The sequence below is a fragment of the Delphinapterus leucas genome, chromosome 5, assembly GCF_059928025.1.
Source record: "Delphinapterus leucas isolate spDelLeu-1000000601 "Yukka" chromosome 5, BTC_Dleu_Yukka2, whole genome shotgun sequence".
Taxonomy (NCBI): Eukaryota; Metazoa; Chordata; class Mammalia; order Artiodactyla; family Monodontidae; genus Delphinapterus; species Delphinapterus leucas.
Window position 1 is genome coordinate 1,671,897 of NC_143133.1, and position 15,010 is coordinate 1,686,906.

General features: G+C 57.9%; 1 protein-coding gene across 1 annotated transcript in view; it reads left to right on the forward strand.

Annotated features, from left to right (window-relative positions):
• Positions 1 to 15,010, forward strand: part of CFAP99 (cilia and flagella associated protein 99) — a 36,382-nt gene that overhangs the window by 2,575 nt on the left and 18,797 nt on the right. Inside the window, 4 exon segments of the mRNA XM_089911411.1 lie at positions 7,502 to 7,646; positions 8,002 to 8,096; positions 11,358 to 11,470; positions 12,989 to 13,166. Coding sequence (XP_089767537.1) covers positions 7,502 to 7,646; positions 8,002 to 8,096; positions 11,358 to 11,470; positions 12,989 to 13,166 — 531 coding nt within the window.

Genomic DNA, 15,010 nt, shown 5'->3' on the forward strand with positions numbered 1-15,010 from the left:
TGGACAACGTACCTTTACTTCCAGCTGTCAGAAAATTGGTGCAGTACACCAATCTTGTTAGGCCAGGGCTCAAGACTGCCACCTGGCAGAGAATTACACAGCACGTAGACCCACTGGCAGAGAGTCCGGGGAAGGGCAGGGCTGTGGATTCAGCTGGGTCCCCCAAAAAGAAATGTTGACGTCCTCACCCCAGTTACCTGTGAATGTGACCTTATTCTGAGATACCATCTTTGCAGATATAATTAATAATCTCAAGATAGGGAAAAGTCCAAGGATTTGCAGATGGGGGGCAGGGTGTGGTGACTCTCCCTCTCTAGACTGAAGCCTGGGAACCCCTCGCCTGACACACACACACACACACACACACACACACACACACACAGAGCAGCCTCCCAGCCCCCTGACGGGGGTTCCCTCGAGCATGGTCCCAATGGCATTTCTGCACAGAGAACATATGTCAGTGGGAGAGGATTTGGTCTAAGATCAGAAAGGGATCCATTTACCGTTGAGAGAAAGTTCTCCATCAGCAGCATGGTGCGCGAGGGGGGCTAAGGTGTGGGGAGCAGCCTCTCCAGACGCCAGTCTGCGGAGTGGTTGTAGAAACAGAAGTGGCCTGACGTCTGGGAACAGCACTGGGGACCTGGCTGGGGGCCTGGAACTGGAGAAAGGACGGAGGCAGGAGGGGGCAGCACCAGCGACAAGGCATTGCTGCCAGCCAGCTCCTGGCCCTCAGCGGGGAGCAGGAGGGAGGAGGTGCTTCCCACCCTGCCTCCCTCCTGCCCCAGGCTTTGCCCACCCTCACTGGTTAATATCTCTTTGGAACAAGCGTCATTTCATTAGTGCACCACCTATAAGGGGGATGGAGCCTGGGGGCGTCACTCCTCCGGGCTACCCAGCACCACGGCTCAGGCACCAGGACCATCAGGTTGGGTGTAGGAACGTCCAGAGAACTGCCTGGGCCTGCAGGACAGAGCTGGGGTGTGATGGGCACAGCAGGCAGCTTGGGGTACCCAGAAAGCCCATGAGGTCTGAGTAGCCCTCGCAGAAGGGTCTGGCTTTGAGAGAGATTCCCTGGGGCTGGGAGGAGGGGAGAGAAGGAGATCCAGCCACTCAGCAAACAGTGGGCAGGAGGGCAGGTGAGCTCTGAGCAGGGGAACGAAAGGCTCAGCCCTGGGCTGGCAGGGGAGGTGCCCGGCAGCTGGTCAGTCAGACAGTCTGGGGGTGAGGCAGGGGTGGGGAAAGGCCGGTTCCCCAGCCCGAGTGAAAGGGGTTGGGGGGAGGGTGGGCAGGGAAACCGGAATGGGCTTGTGCAAGGGGCTGGCGGAAAAGCAGGAGTGGGTGGAGCCTGGAAACACCAGCCCAGGTCCCTGCGGGAAGGCCCAAGGTGGCAGGGTGGCGGGGTGGCAGCGGCCAAGGCCCAGAAAGCCTTGTTTCACTTTCTAGTCCATAGTGTCAGAGAAAACCTGGGCTCAGGAAATATTTTTTATCTTAACATATTTTTTTAAATACCTGATATGTTGACATCAAAGATCTAAAACCCAAAAGGTTCCAAATGGTACCAGCGGGGGTTTCGCTCCCATACCGGCCCTCCCAGGAGACCAGCGACCTGTGGTTCCTTCCAGAGACAGTCCAGGCCTGTCTTGCATAGATAATAGATCTGGAAAAATTTTGTTTAAGCTCTCAATTTTACGTTTAAAAGTTATATATAATTACATATGTATTTTTAAAATCTTTTTCAAAACGGTAATGCATTGTAACACAGTCCTGCCTTTGCTTTTTTCACTTAACGAGATATCCCGGCGACTGTTCCACGTTCTTATCGTGAAGCCATAAGCATCCTTCTGTCTGGCTGTGCCAGAGCCATCGCAGCCATCCCCCATGGACGGGATCATGGCTGTTTCCAGTCCTTTACTGTTGCAAATCGCCGTGGGACTGACTGGCCCACTTGTCCCGCTGCACCTGGCCAGACGCGCCCCGGGTCAAGTCCCAGAAAACACATGTGCGAGAGTATTGGCCCTCATGATTTCAAAAGATCTTTCCAGTTGACCCTCCACAGAGACCTCCACGTTAACACTCTACCTGGCAGGTGGGGAGTGCTTGTTCCCCTATGGCTTGCTTACGTAGTGTGCTAGCAAATGTTATCTTTGCCAACCAGATAGGTGGGAAAAGGCAGTTGGTGTAGTTATAATATATTCTTTTTTTTTTTTTAAGACAAAGCCCATACTTTTATTACAGTTTATTTATTTAATTTATTTATTTTTGGCTGCGTTGGGTCTTCGTTGCATGCAAGTTTTCTCTAGTTGGGGCAAGCGGGGGCTACTCTTTGTTGCGGTGTGCGTGTGGTGGCTTCTCTTGTTGCGGAGCATGGGCTCTAGGCGCGTGGGCTTCAGTAGCTGTGGCTTGCGGGCTTCAGTAGTTGTGGCTCGCGGGCTCTAGAGCACAGGCTCGGTAGTTGTGGCGTGTGGGCTCAGCTGCTCCACGGCACGTGGGATCTTCCCGGACCAGGGCTCGAACCCGTGTCCCCTGCATTGGCAGGCGGATTCTTAACCACTGTGCCACGAGGGTAGTCCCTCTCCTGTTATATTTTCATGAGTATTTCTTTTTCTGAACTATCGCTTGGACCTGTGTCTGTTAGGAAACAGTGTTTGGCTATAACAACACCAGGAAAGCAGTTGCTTAAAGAAATTAGAGGTATCTTTGCTCACAGAAGAAGCAGTCTAGAGGGAAGAGATATGGGAACATATGTATATATATAACTGATTCATTTTGTTGTAAAGCAGAAACTAACACACCATTGTAAAGCAATTATACTCTAATAAAGATGTTAAAAAAAAAAAAAGAAGAAGCAGTCTGCACGTAGGCAGTCCAGGGTAGGTTCAGCAGCTCTGCGGTGCCATTAGGAACTCATTCTCCTTCCTGTCTGCTTATCCAGCCTTAGAATGTACCCTTTGCCTTGCAGTCACAAAGTAGCTGCTGTACTCCAGCATTGCATCCGTATCCCAGAGAGAAGAGGAGAAAGACAAACAGTATAAGGCAGGCACCAGCTGAATCTCCCTAACTTTCAAGGAGCTTTCTTGGAGGCCACACCTAGCAATTTGCCGTCAGAGCTCATTGATTGGAGCCACGTGCCACACATCAGCTAGGGGCCTGGAAAAGTTTTAGCTGGGCCCATTGCCTCTCCCGACGAGACAGCTTTCTCCTGTTAGGCAGGAAGAAAGGGAGAGGGGCTTGTGTGGACATCCGGCAGCCTCAATTTCCTCTGCCTACTTTTCTGACTTCGGTCTTTGTGTCACTGATTAGCAGGAGGCCCTGTGTATTGGGGACATGAATTTCAAACCCTGGGTTGCAGTAAAAGCGGCGTCCCGGCCCCGGCCCCTGGTCTAGCTCTGTCCTTTCCCTGTGGCTCCAGCAGACAAGCTGGGCCTGTGAACTCTGAGGATCTCTTGTAGGAGGCACTACAGGTTGTGAAGAGCCGGCAGGCTGTGGGCCTCTGCTTCTCCTGCCCACAGCCCAGCCCCTCCCCAGGACTGCCCATGAGACCCTTGTCGGAGCACTTGCCGCTCTCCCCGGAACCTGCCCTGGTCCCCAGACTCAGGAGTGCTGAACTTGACCAAGGCCCAAGAGTGTATCAGGAACTCAGATGCCCTTGGGTGTAGCCCTCTGGCCTCAGTGACTAAGGCTGGCCCACGACTCGGTGTCGGCTCCGTGCTGGGGCCTCCTCAGTGGGGTCCAGACCTCACCCTGCCTTCTGTGCTAGCCTGGCCAGGAGGACCTGGTCTAGGGCTCAGTGCCCTCTGACCTGCGTGTCACCTCTGGGCCTCGGTCTCCTCTCTGTGACCTGCTGGCCTGGCCTTCCCGGCGGAGAAGACCTGGCATGTGGGCCAGAGTGTCAGGTCCTGCCTGGCTCCTCACCTTCCCAGACCCCTGGGCTGATGCAGCCCTGCCTGACCCCCTCACCGCGGGCAGGTGGCATCCTGTAGCCGCAGGCTCAAGGCTCTGACCTTATTAAAAATACACATTCACACCCCCAAACACAGACGTTCAAGTGAACGAGAAGTGGAGCTGCTGTTATCTGAGCCTGGGAGGCCGGGGAGGCTGTAGGCAGGCATCCCACAGTGTCATGCAGCCTCAGCACGGGCAGCGCTGACTCAGGGCATCCTCCGTGCCAGCCCTGCTGACGCACTGCTTTCTGAGCTGCCTGTTCCGGGCCCCCCGGGCTTTCTCTGACCAGTGCAGTAAGTTAAAAGCGGGGACTGGGGCCCAGCTGGGGCTCGTGCCCTCTGGTGTGGGCACAGCCCAGGGGTTAGAGGAGCCTGAGAGGGAAAATGAGGCAGGATCCTGGTTGCTGAGACCAGAGCTGACCCCGAAGCAAGAGCCCCCCCACCTCCCCTCCTGGCTGTGCTCCGTAGGGAGGAGCCTCCACTCTGTGCCCTGCCCCCACCGGGACATCACGGGGTCCCCACGGCCTCCCACGGAGGCAGGATGCTCCAATCCCTCCCTCTTGAGCGCCCAGATGACATTCCAGCAGGGAAGGGGCAATAAACCCGGTGTGTGCTGCCCGCTGAGGGGGCCAGGCCGTGTCTGACCCTGAGGGGTGGTTAGGGTTGCCTCCCAGGTCAGGTGACATCTGAGCAAAGACCTGATGGGAGTCGGGGAGCAAGTGTGCAGGGAAGAGCACTGCAGGCAGAGGGAACAGCCAGGGCCGAGGCCCTGAGGACACATCCCGCGTATTGGAGAAAAAGAGGGCAGCCAATGTGGCTGGAGTGGAGCCAGGATGGGGCGGAGGCGGGGGAGGGGGCGGGCCGGGACTCCGAGGGAGCTGGGCCTACAGGCCCTTTTTTTTTTTTGCGGTATGCAGGCCTCTCACTGCTGTGGCCTCTCCCGTTGAGGAGCACAGGCTCCGGACACGCAGGCTCGGCGGCCATGGCTCACGGGCCCAGCCGCTCCGCGGCATGTGGGATCTTCCTGGACTGGGGCACGAACCCATGTCCCCTGCGGCAGGCGGACTCTCAACCACTGTGCCACCAGGGAAGCCCATTGCCGGCCCTTTTAAGGACTCTTTGGGGAGGGTTCTCAGGAAGGACAGACACGATCTGACTTTCATTTTACAAAGAATTGCTTGGCAGCTGGCGGGTTGAAAATACACTGAGGAGGAGAAGCGGGAGAGCAGCTGGGACCCCATAGCCGGAGCCGATGCATGGGACGGTGGGGTGGGCATCAAGGGCGTGGTCTGAACGGTGGAGCAGGGCATTGTGTTTACGGAGCCGGGCAGGCGGGGGAGGGCAGGTCTGGGCAAAGCGCATGGGGTCAGACACCCAAGCAGGGAGGTAGAACAGGGGCAGAGAGCGCTTCCCGAAGTCCAGGGAGAGCCGCCCGGGCTGGCGCACGTTTGAAATCAGCATGTGCCAGCCTTGACGGCCGGTGAGTTCACCCAGGGGACAAGTGCAGATAGCGGATGAGAGGAAGAGGAGCCCGGGAGCGGAGGTCAGAGGTCGGAGGTCAGGTCGGAGGAGGACGTCATTACCCCGGATCAGATGGGGTCCCCGCAGGAGCCCAGAAGCCACTCGGGGCACTGGAAGGGCAGCTGAGTTAATGTCGGGCCCGGCCGCTGCCGAGGGAGGAGGGGAACGTCACCCCGCTCGCCTCCCGTCTCTCCTGCAAGTATGTCTCACCAGCAGAACCCAACTGTGCCCAGAACACCCCCAAAAGCGGCTGGAGAAGGCGGCTCTCAGGCCTTCAGCCCCTGAGGTGCGGAGACTGGGAGGGAGTGAGAATGATGCCGTCTGCCCGCCGGCATCCAGCCACCCCGCTCACACGCGTGGGGTCCGGGGCTCTCCGAGGTCCTGGGCTCGTCCAAGACCCCTCAGATGATCTCATTACTCTGTTGTTTTCTTAGCGTAAAGACAAGGGAAGAAATCACAGAGGAAAAGGTAGATTTGACCTAAAAACAAAGTAAAAACGGGACTTCCCTGGTGGTCCAGTGGTTGAGACTCTGCACTTCCACCACAGGGGGCGCAGGTTCGATCCCTGGAGGGGGAACTAAGATCCCACATGCCACATGGCGCAGCCCCCAAAAAAGAAAACAACGTAAAAACCTCTACGCTCTACATGCTAAAAAATGTTTTATGCAAAGTTATAAGGAAAATTACAAGCTTACGACAGATAACTCTCACACCAATGACCATGTTAATTCCCTCAGTGTGCAAAGAGCTCCTAAAAATATTATCCAAGTAAAAAAGGTTAGCCAAGGATATAAATTGATAATTCACAGAAAAGAGATACAAATAAATGTCCAGTAAATGTATGAAAACTTCATTGATCATAAAAAGTTCAAAATAAAGCAAGGGAATGCCAAAATTTATCCAATAGGTTGTCCAAAAAAATTTGGGGGGAGGAGGGGAATGATACTGCTAGCAAGAGTTTATCTTGATGTGTTTTACATCTGTTGGGATCCTGTTCTACATTTTCAGTTTTACACGGTATTAAGTATTTTGTCACCTTACTATAAGTTTTCCAGAAACTTCATTGTAATGGCTGTGTCCTACTCACCCACAACACGGAGAGATCGTATCTGACTCCCTGTGTTGACATTTAGGCTGTTAATACTTTCGACCACTGCATGTACCGTTGCCCTGAGCTGCTTGTACGTGGATATTGTCTGCTTTTTGTCCGGTTTCCTTAGATTCCCAGAAGTGTGGTTACTGGATTAAAGTGTATGGAAAATACAAGGCTCTTAAAACATATTTCCAGAGTGCTTTCCAGAAAGACTCACCAGCACCATCCCACCAGCCCTTCTCGTTGCTGCATTGGCAACATTAGACGTTCTTTTTTTCTTATTGTCAAAAACTTAACTGGTTTTTTGAATAGGTAACATGTGACACACACAGGTCACAAACCCCACAGTATTCCAAAGAGTAAGTAGAAAAAAGTCAGTCTCCGCAAACACTAATTCCCTCCCCCAGAGATTTTCCTTGCTTGGTTTTTTTTTTTTTTTATTGTGGTAAAATACACATGACATAAAATTTACCATCTTAACTGTTCTTAAGTGTACAATTCAATGGCATTAAGTACATTCACGTGTGACCATCACCACTGTCCGTCTCCAGAACGTTCTCACCTTCACAAACTGAAACTCTGTCCACATTAAACAACAGCTCCCCACTCTCTCCCCCTACCCCCCGCGCCCCCTCCCCACCTTCTACTTTCTGTCCTGGGAATTTGAATCCTCTAGGGGCCTCATATGACCAGAGTCACACAGGACTTTTCCTTCGGGGTCATTTTCCGTGTTTATTTCCGTCTTTGCCCCACCGCACTGTCACCGCCCAGGAGAGCCGGTGGGACCGATTCCTGGGGGAGGACCTGCAGGGTCCGAGGGTCAGTGTTCCTGGCGGCTGGGGTGCTGCCCACTGCTCCGGGGGGCACTGGGGACCCCACATCGGAAGGAGGCTGCCCTCTCCCCTGGCTTGGCCGGCGGCCCCCTCCCGAGCTGTTTCTCCTCCAGACCCTGAGCCCCCAGGAGCAGGCATTCATCATGGAAGTTCTGTCCGGGTGCCTCGAGTACCGGAAGCTGCTGACCATCGTGGTGGACGCCTTCTATGTGCGGGACGGCCGGCTCTGCCTGTGGGCCGATTACAGCCTCTTTGAGGGTAGGTGCCCGTGGCCAGGCATGGTGTGGGGCCCATGGGTCCCTGCGGGCCAGGCCCTGGCCTCCTTGTCAGCCTCAGGCCCTCGACAGCGATGGTGCCCCCCACCCCCACCCCATATGAGACGACGTCATTTGTACTGTTGTATCAGGTTATCATTTTCACGTGGGCCCAGATGGAGCGCTTGCCTCTGGTCACACGCCCTGCTGGAGGCGGGCGCCTTCAGCTCAGTTTGCTGCACCTGCAGTGCACCTGTCGGGCCCTTAGCCTCTGGCTGACTCCCCCAGGGTCAAACGCCGGGGGCCCAGGGCGGGGACCTCCATGTCCTCCTCCCCACTCTTGCACCCTCTCTCCTTAGTGATCTGCTACCTGGCCACTTTCCAGCTGGAGGAGCTCGGCTTTCAGCTCTTCTGTAGCATCGTGAAGTCCCAACCCGTCCACAAGGTGTGCAAGGTGAGTCCCACCTGCCCCAAGTTCTATTCTTAAACCCAAGGTCAAAGGTCTGCCCCATCTGGCACTGACCTCTTACCTTTCTGGCTCACTTTAATGAAAGAAACTGCTGGGTTTGTTCTGTGTTTAAAACGAACCCATACCCTCTCTTTGCTGCAAACGTGCTCTTTTTGTGCCTGGGGAATTTGTTTTCCGTTCCTCATGGTCCGGTGGGTGGTAGCTGCTGGATGCTAGCTGTTAGTCACGACACGGAGTCCTTGCCTGTTCAGTCCGGGCCTCTGGAACCTTCTTGGGCTCCTCTGACTCGTGACCAAGCTCCAGGCCCAGGGCAGCCTCTCCTTCCTCCAAGAGGGGCTGTGCGGCTTTGCGGGGCCGAGGGAGCATTTCTGAGTGGGTCTGAGGATTGGTACCCTTCGAGAGAGAGCCTGCAGGAGCCCACCCCCCTGCCCTGCCTGGGACCACTCCTGTGGCTGCCTGTTTCCTGTGCAGAAAGCCCGGGACTCCTGGGCCTTGGGGCCAGCAGAACCACGAATGAACCTGAGGGTCCTGCCCTCTGCCGGCTACTCCCACAAAGCATTTGCTGTGGGGCCGGCTTCCTTCTCAAGCAGCTCTTGCTTCACCCTCACAATGACCGGGTAAGGTCACTCCTATGGGCACTCATCCCACAGTTGAAGAAACTGAGGCACAGAGAGGTTCGGTAACTTGCCCAACGTCACACAGCACATGAGTGGCAGAGCCAGTTCTTGGACCAGGCTTTCAACCGTTGGCTCGCTCCTCCTTACTTGGCTTGGCGGGGGGGCGATGGACACACACACAGTCACCAGACCAGGACAGGGACTCCCTGGAGAAGAGCGGGGAGAGCTCAGGCCCCAGGAGTGCTTTGGGGCCTCTCTGGAAGGAGGCAGCTCAGGCAGGGTGGGGTAGGAGCCTTCCCACTGCCCCCGCCTGGGGAAGGGGAGACCTGGAGCAGTGACACTTGCCAGGACCACAGGCCCCAGAGATCTGCACCCTCCCCCAGCAGGTAACCTGAGGCAGCATGTTATTTTTAATGACTCGTTTTTCTGTCTACATATAAATGTAAGCAACTCACAGTGGGTAAACATTTGCATAGTTATCTTAAGCAAGGGCTTCATTTTTTTAATATAAATTTATTTATGTATTTGTTTATTTATTTATTTATGGCTGCCTTGGGTCTTCTTTGCTGCACGCGGGCTTTCTCTAGTTGCTGCGAGTGGGAGCTACTCTTCGTTGCGGTGCGCAGGCTTCTCATTGCGGTGGCTTCTCTTGTTGTGGAGCACGGGCTCTAGGCGTGCGGGCTTCAGTAGTTGTGGCACTTGGGCTCAATAGTTGTGGCACGTGGGCTCTAGAGCGCAGGCTCAGTAGTTGTGGCGCACGGGCTTAGCTGCTCCGTGGCATGTGGGATCTTCCCGGACCAGGGCTCGAACCTGTGTCCCCTGCATTGGCAGGCGGATTCTTAACCACTGCACCACCAGGGAAGTCCCAAGGGCTTTAATTTTATGACAGCGTTTTCTGAGAGATCTTTGGAGACTGCCCAGGGCCAGCTTCCCGGCTGGAGAGCCTGCACTTGGTTCACGCTATGCTGTCAGAGTCGTGAAATTCTTAATCACTGTTGAGCAAGGGGCCCACGTGTCAGTTTGCAGTGGTGGAGCCAGCCCTGCCCCGCCTTGGCCTGCAGAGCCTGCAGAACCCATGGAGAGCAGCTCTTGGCCAGCACAGCGCCTCCAGTGCAGGTTCCTGGGCATTTATCTCCCTGGAGAGTCTCTGGGAGAAGATTCATGGAAACGGTGCATTCACACTCCCAAAGGAGCTGGGGGCTGCAGGAGGTGGTGTGGCACCCCACCAGGGCCCTCCTTCCTCGGCCCACCCTCATGCCCCAATCCCCACAATGCCAGCCCCATTAGGGTCCGCCCGCCTCGGGTTCGAAGACAGGGAGCAAGCTGTTGGGGACAGGACGGCTGCCCAGGGAACCCCTCAGACCACACCCGCGTGCTGTCACCACTGTGGTCAGATGAGCTGGTGCTTGGGCAGCCTTGGCTGCGGTCTCCTTGGGAGACAGTGCTGTATGTGGGCATTCTAGGGGGACTGGCCCTGGGACAGCACCTGGAGGGGTGCTGGCAATCCTGTTCCCTCCAAGGACGCTCACACTCACATGCTGGAATCCTCTGGATGGCAGGGAACCCACCCGGAAGCCCACCCCCATTCCAGCCCGTTCCCTGGGGGGGCTGCCTCCACCGCACCCCCAGAGAGAAGGAGGCTCCCTTTAGGAGGGCCCTAGCCCCAGGGCGGGGGGCAGTATGTCCCCAGGTGGGGGTCAACAGACCAGCTGCACTGCGTGGGAGGAGGGGGCTTGGGGATGGAGGGGTGGGCTGGGACAGGGAGTGCAGAGACCCCAGGGCCCAGCTACTGGGGGCTGGGACGGGGAGTGCAGTGACCCCAGGGCCCAGATACCCGGGCGGCGGGGGTGCTGGGACGGAGAGTGCAGAGACCCCAGGGCCCAGCTACGGGGGGCTGGGATGGGGAGTGCAGAGACCCCAGGGCCCAGCTACCGGGGCTGACTGCCTCCTTCTGACAGGAAGTGGGAGCGGGGCTGAAAGAGTGGGTCGGAGAGAGGTGGGGGGACTGAGCGGGGTAGGGCGGGGAAGCTGAGGAGAGGCCCCTGGGGTGGGGTGGGGTGAGCAGGGGCCAGGCTGCCAAGTGGGAAGCTGTGGAAGGCTCTAGAAGGACACCTGGCTGCTGCTCCGTGAAGAAGGGCGGGGAGGCCTGAGAGGAGGCGGGAGGTGAGCACGTGGCTGCGGGGCAGCGGCCCCCCTGGGGAGGCAGCCGTGGGGACCAGAGACCCTGCCCTTGCCCACCGCTACCCCCTGGCTCAGCCACTCGAGTTCACCATGGCTGCAGGGACGCCTGCTCAGCCTACCAGGCCCCACGTGTGGCCTTTACTGCCCCAGGAGCCACTCAACCAGAGAGGGGCGGACAGGCTTCTCCAGCAGGAGTCGGCCCAGGTCCACAGAGGGTGCGAGGGGTTGGAGCCCGGGGGCCCACGGCAGGCAGGGACCCACTGGCTCAGGCGGGAGCCCCGGCGAGTGAGGGGCAGCTCCCCCAGCCCAGCAGGAGGGGGCGAGCGGGGTGGGGCCCCTTGCCTGCTGTGGGCTGCGCTCCCCTCGGGGGGCGATGGCCACACCTGTCCCCTCGGCCCTGACTCTCCCTGTGGAGGCACCTGACCCCCACAGCTCCCTCTTCCCTCAGTTCCTGGGGTTCCTCTTCAACCCCTTGAACCTGGGCTCATGGATCAAGGATGAGTGGAGCCTCATCTACGAGACCACCCACGTGAAGGAGCAATGGATCGACCCCCTGATGAGGTGGGCAGCGCAGGGCCCTGACCCGGTGCAGGGGTGTGGGGCGTCCACGCGGACAGCCAGCCAAAGGCCAGCAGGGCCTGACGGCCATTGGCTTCAGGACCAGCCGGATCAGGGGGGCGGGAGCTGGCCCCTTCTGCCCTGGAGCCCACTGGCTGAGGAGGGCGCTGTGCCGGTGCCACCTTGCTGCAGGGACCCTGCAGGGACCCTGCTGGTCCGGCCCTGGTCCGAGGATGCAGGGGCGGACGTGGGGCGGGGAGCTGAGGCAGCAACAGCCTCCGATGGGCTCCGGCCCACATCTCTTCTGCAGCTGCCTCCAGGGTGCCACTCCTGGGCCTGGCACCCCAGAGCTGCCCTCTGCCTTGCCCTGCCTCTCCCATGGCAGGCTCCGGCCCACGCTGGTTTTGCTGGTACAGGCCAGGACCCCCAGGCAGAGGGCCAGCTCAGTGGTCTCTGGGGAGAGGCCTGCTAGGGCCAGGGTGCAGCTGCCTTCTCCAGCTGTTTCCCTTCTGACAGGGCTGGGGGAGCCACTTCATCTCGCTGGGACAGGCAGGCAGAGGGTTCTGGCACAAGCAGACCCCTGAGGTGCCAGCTATGTGTGGGAGAGGAGGCCCCGGCCCTGGGCAGCGGGGTGTCCCCCAAAGCTGCCCCTTCACCAGGGGGACGTCTTTGTCCCCGCCAGGCTGGACTTGCTGCCTGTCCGCAGGGCTGGGCCTGCGGGGCCCTGTGTCCCTGTCCAGCACCCCATATGCAGCCTTCCCCGCTCGCTCTGTGACCAGCCCCATCACAGACCTGTCCCTTCCCCCACTGCCCCTCCCGAGACCCCACTTCCTGTTGGCCCTCAGACATGCCCTTCCTCCCCCTGGTGACCTTGGTCCTCAGGCTGGGGCAGGAGCAGTTCAAACCAAGCTGTCTCCCCAGGGGAGCCCTGCAGGAGGGTCACCGGCCAGGTGGGCAGTGGTGGGCTGGAGTGGAGGCACGGAGGGGGCCCAGACTTTGGGGCAGCCCAGTAGGGCCCTTCTCAAGCCCCTGCCCCGGGGCCCCCCACCTCAAGACTCTGAGACTCTCCCCCCGCCCCATCCCCCTCTCGAAGCCCAGTTCCCCCTGTTGCTGGCACAGCTCCACGGACCTTCCTTTTGAATCACCAGCCTGCTCCCTGCTCCTGGCTTCCTCCCCCTGTGCCACCTGCTGGGGACCAGATTAGCTCCATGGGTCCTCGGAGCCCCCGGATTCCTGCAGCGGGGACCCACCCTGTCCCTACCCTCCCGCTCCCCCCCCCCCCCAGGATGAGGACGCCGCTGGGCCTCAGTCTCCTCCTCCGTGCTAGGGGAGCGCTGGTGCGTGTGGCTCTGGGGTGTGGGGAGCCGGCACCCGTGAGTGAAGGGCGGCTGTTGGTCCCACCGCTACCCGCCCCCAGGCAGACCCAAGCTCTTGGGGGTCCTTCAGGTCCCGAGGGGCTGTTCCCTTGTTGGCGTGCTTAGGAAGTCACCCTACGTGGCCGCTCCCACCTTTGCCTTCAAGGTGGCAGCCGGAGGTCCAGGAGCTGCTCAACCAGCTGCAGGGGGCGTTGACCAATCAGCCCCCTCTTCCAAAGACCAAGGCCAAGGTCACAGAGCCCAAGGAGTTCAACCTGACTGCCCCCAGGCCCCACGCCATCCCAGTGCCTGAGCCAGTCCCCGTGGTGGCCAAGACCAGACCAGTAAGTGTGGCTGATCGCAGTGGGCTTAGGGTGTCCAGGCAGGGAGAGTGGATCGTGTGGGCCAGTGGGGCTGGGCTTTTCCAGGGCTGAGGGTGCCCGGACCAGAGCAGGAGCATTTGATCACCCTCCCCAGCCCCATCTCACCCCACAGAGAGGGAAGCCCAGCTGACCCAGAGCCTGCCCAGTGGAGTGGGTTCCTGCGCCCCACCTGCTGAGGTCTGGTCAGTAGGCGTGGAGTGGAGCTGTTGGCTGCGGGGTGCAGGCCCGTCTGCACTTGGCACTCGGAGCCCGCTTTTAACCCTGTGGTAGTGTACCGCTCCCTCCCCACTGTGTATGTGCGTGTGTAGGTCACGCTCTCTACTCCTCGGGCTGTGGGGGTGACCTTATCCGCGCCTCAGGGCCTCTGCCTGTCTATCCCATCTGCCTAGGGCCTCTTCTTCTACCTCTCCCTCCCCTGCCTCGCTGACTTCTGTTGGTCAGAATGCTTTGTATTACAAGTAACAGAAAAAAGCAGCTCAGTCTGGCTTAGACGACAGAGGACCAGCTGACTCTCAGGGCTGAAGTAGGATAGGCTTCAGGTATAGTTTGATCAGGGTTCCAGAGCTGCTTCTCTGTGACTCTCTTCGCCTAGTCCCCTCCGAGGGTCAACTTTATCTTTGGGCTAACTTCCCTCATTGTAGCAAAACATCCAGGCCTCACACCCACACTACATCATCCAGGGCATGAGAGGACATCTAGGGCCCAGAATCCTGTGAAAGTGTGATTAGACCAATTTAGGTTGCATGTCTACCCTTGAACTCCTCACCGTGACTGGGAGTGTAACGTTCTGACCGGCCATGGACTCTACGCTGAACATCTGTGATGGACTCGGCTTCCCAGAACCAATCTGGTTCCCCAAAAGAACTAAGTACTACATGGAGGGTAAGGGGATAGTGCTGGGAGGTGCCAAGGTCCCAGACCACTCCCACCACCTGTCAGGTCTCGTTACAGTCTCTGCCCAGAGAGGCCTTCCGTGAACCCCTCGCCTATCAGGTCTCTCTTAATTTCCTTCTCATTGACCCAGATCCTTTTCTTCATGGCATCAATTAGATTTTAGAGTTGTTTAGTAATTTGTGGGTCTATTTATTATCTGTCTCTTTTATCAGACCACATCCATCTTATTTTTCCCATATCCCCAGTGCCTAGCACAGTCCTGGCTCAGAGCAGACCCTTGGAAAATATCTGTCGGATGGATGGATGGATGGATGTGTGGATGGGTGGGTAGGTGGGAGAATGGATGAGTGGGTGGGTGGACAAATGGATGGATGAGTGGATGATGGGTGGATGAATAGATGGGTGTATAGATGGACGGTGGATGGGTGGGTGGTTGGGTGGATGATGGATGGATGGCGGGTAAGTGAGTGGATGGGTGATCACATGGATGGACAGATGGGCAGATGGACAGAAGGATAACGGATGGGCCTTGTTGCTGAGCAACCCCACAGTTACCCAATCTGTGGGAGCCTCAGCGTTTCTGACTCCAGGTCCTCTGGTCTAAGCGTGTTTACCTCATGTCATTTTACCACCTGCATCTCTCTCCCTCTCTGCCTGGCCCCTTCCCATCCCCTGCCCTGCTCCTTAGCTGCATGAGCTGTGAGATATTGGTGGACCGTCTCCTTCCGTGGGGTCCACAGATGGCTGTGCTGGAACCATAAGCTCGTTCCCTCCACACTCCCTGCCCTGCTCTGTGCCCAGGACCCTCTTCGCCTCCTGGGTTGAGGGCTCATTCCAGGTCACTCATTCAACAAATGTGTCTGGATGCCCAGTATGGGCCAGGCACTGTGCCTTCATGGAGCATGTGTTCC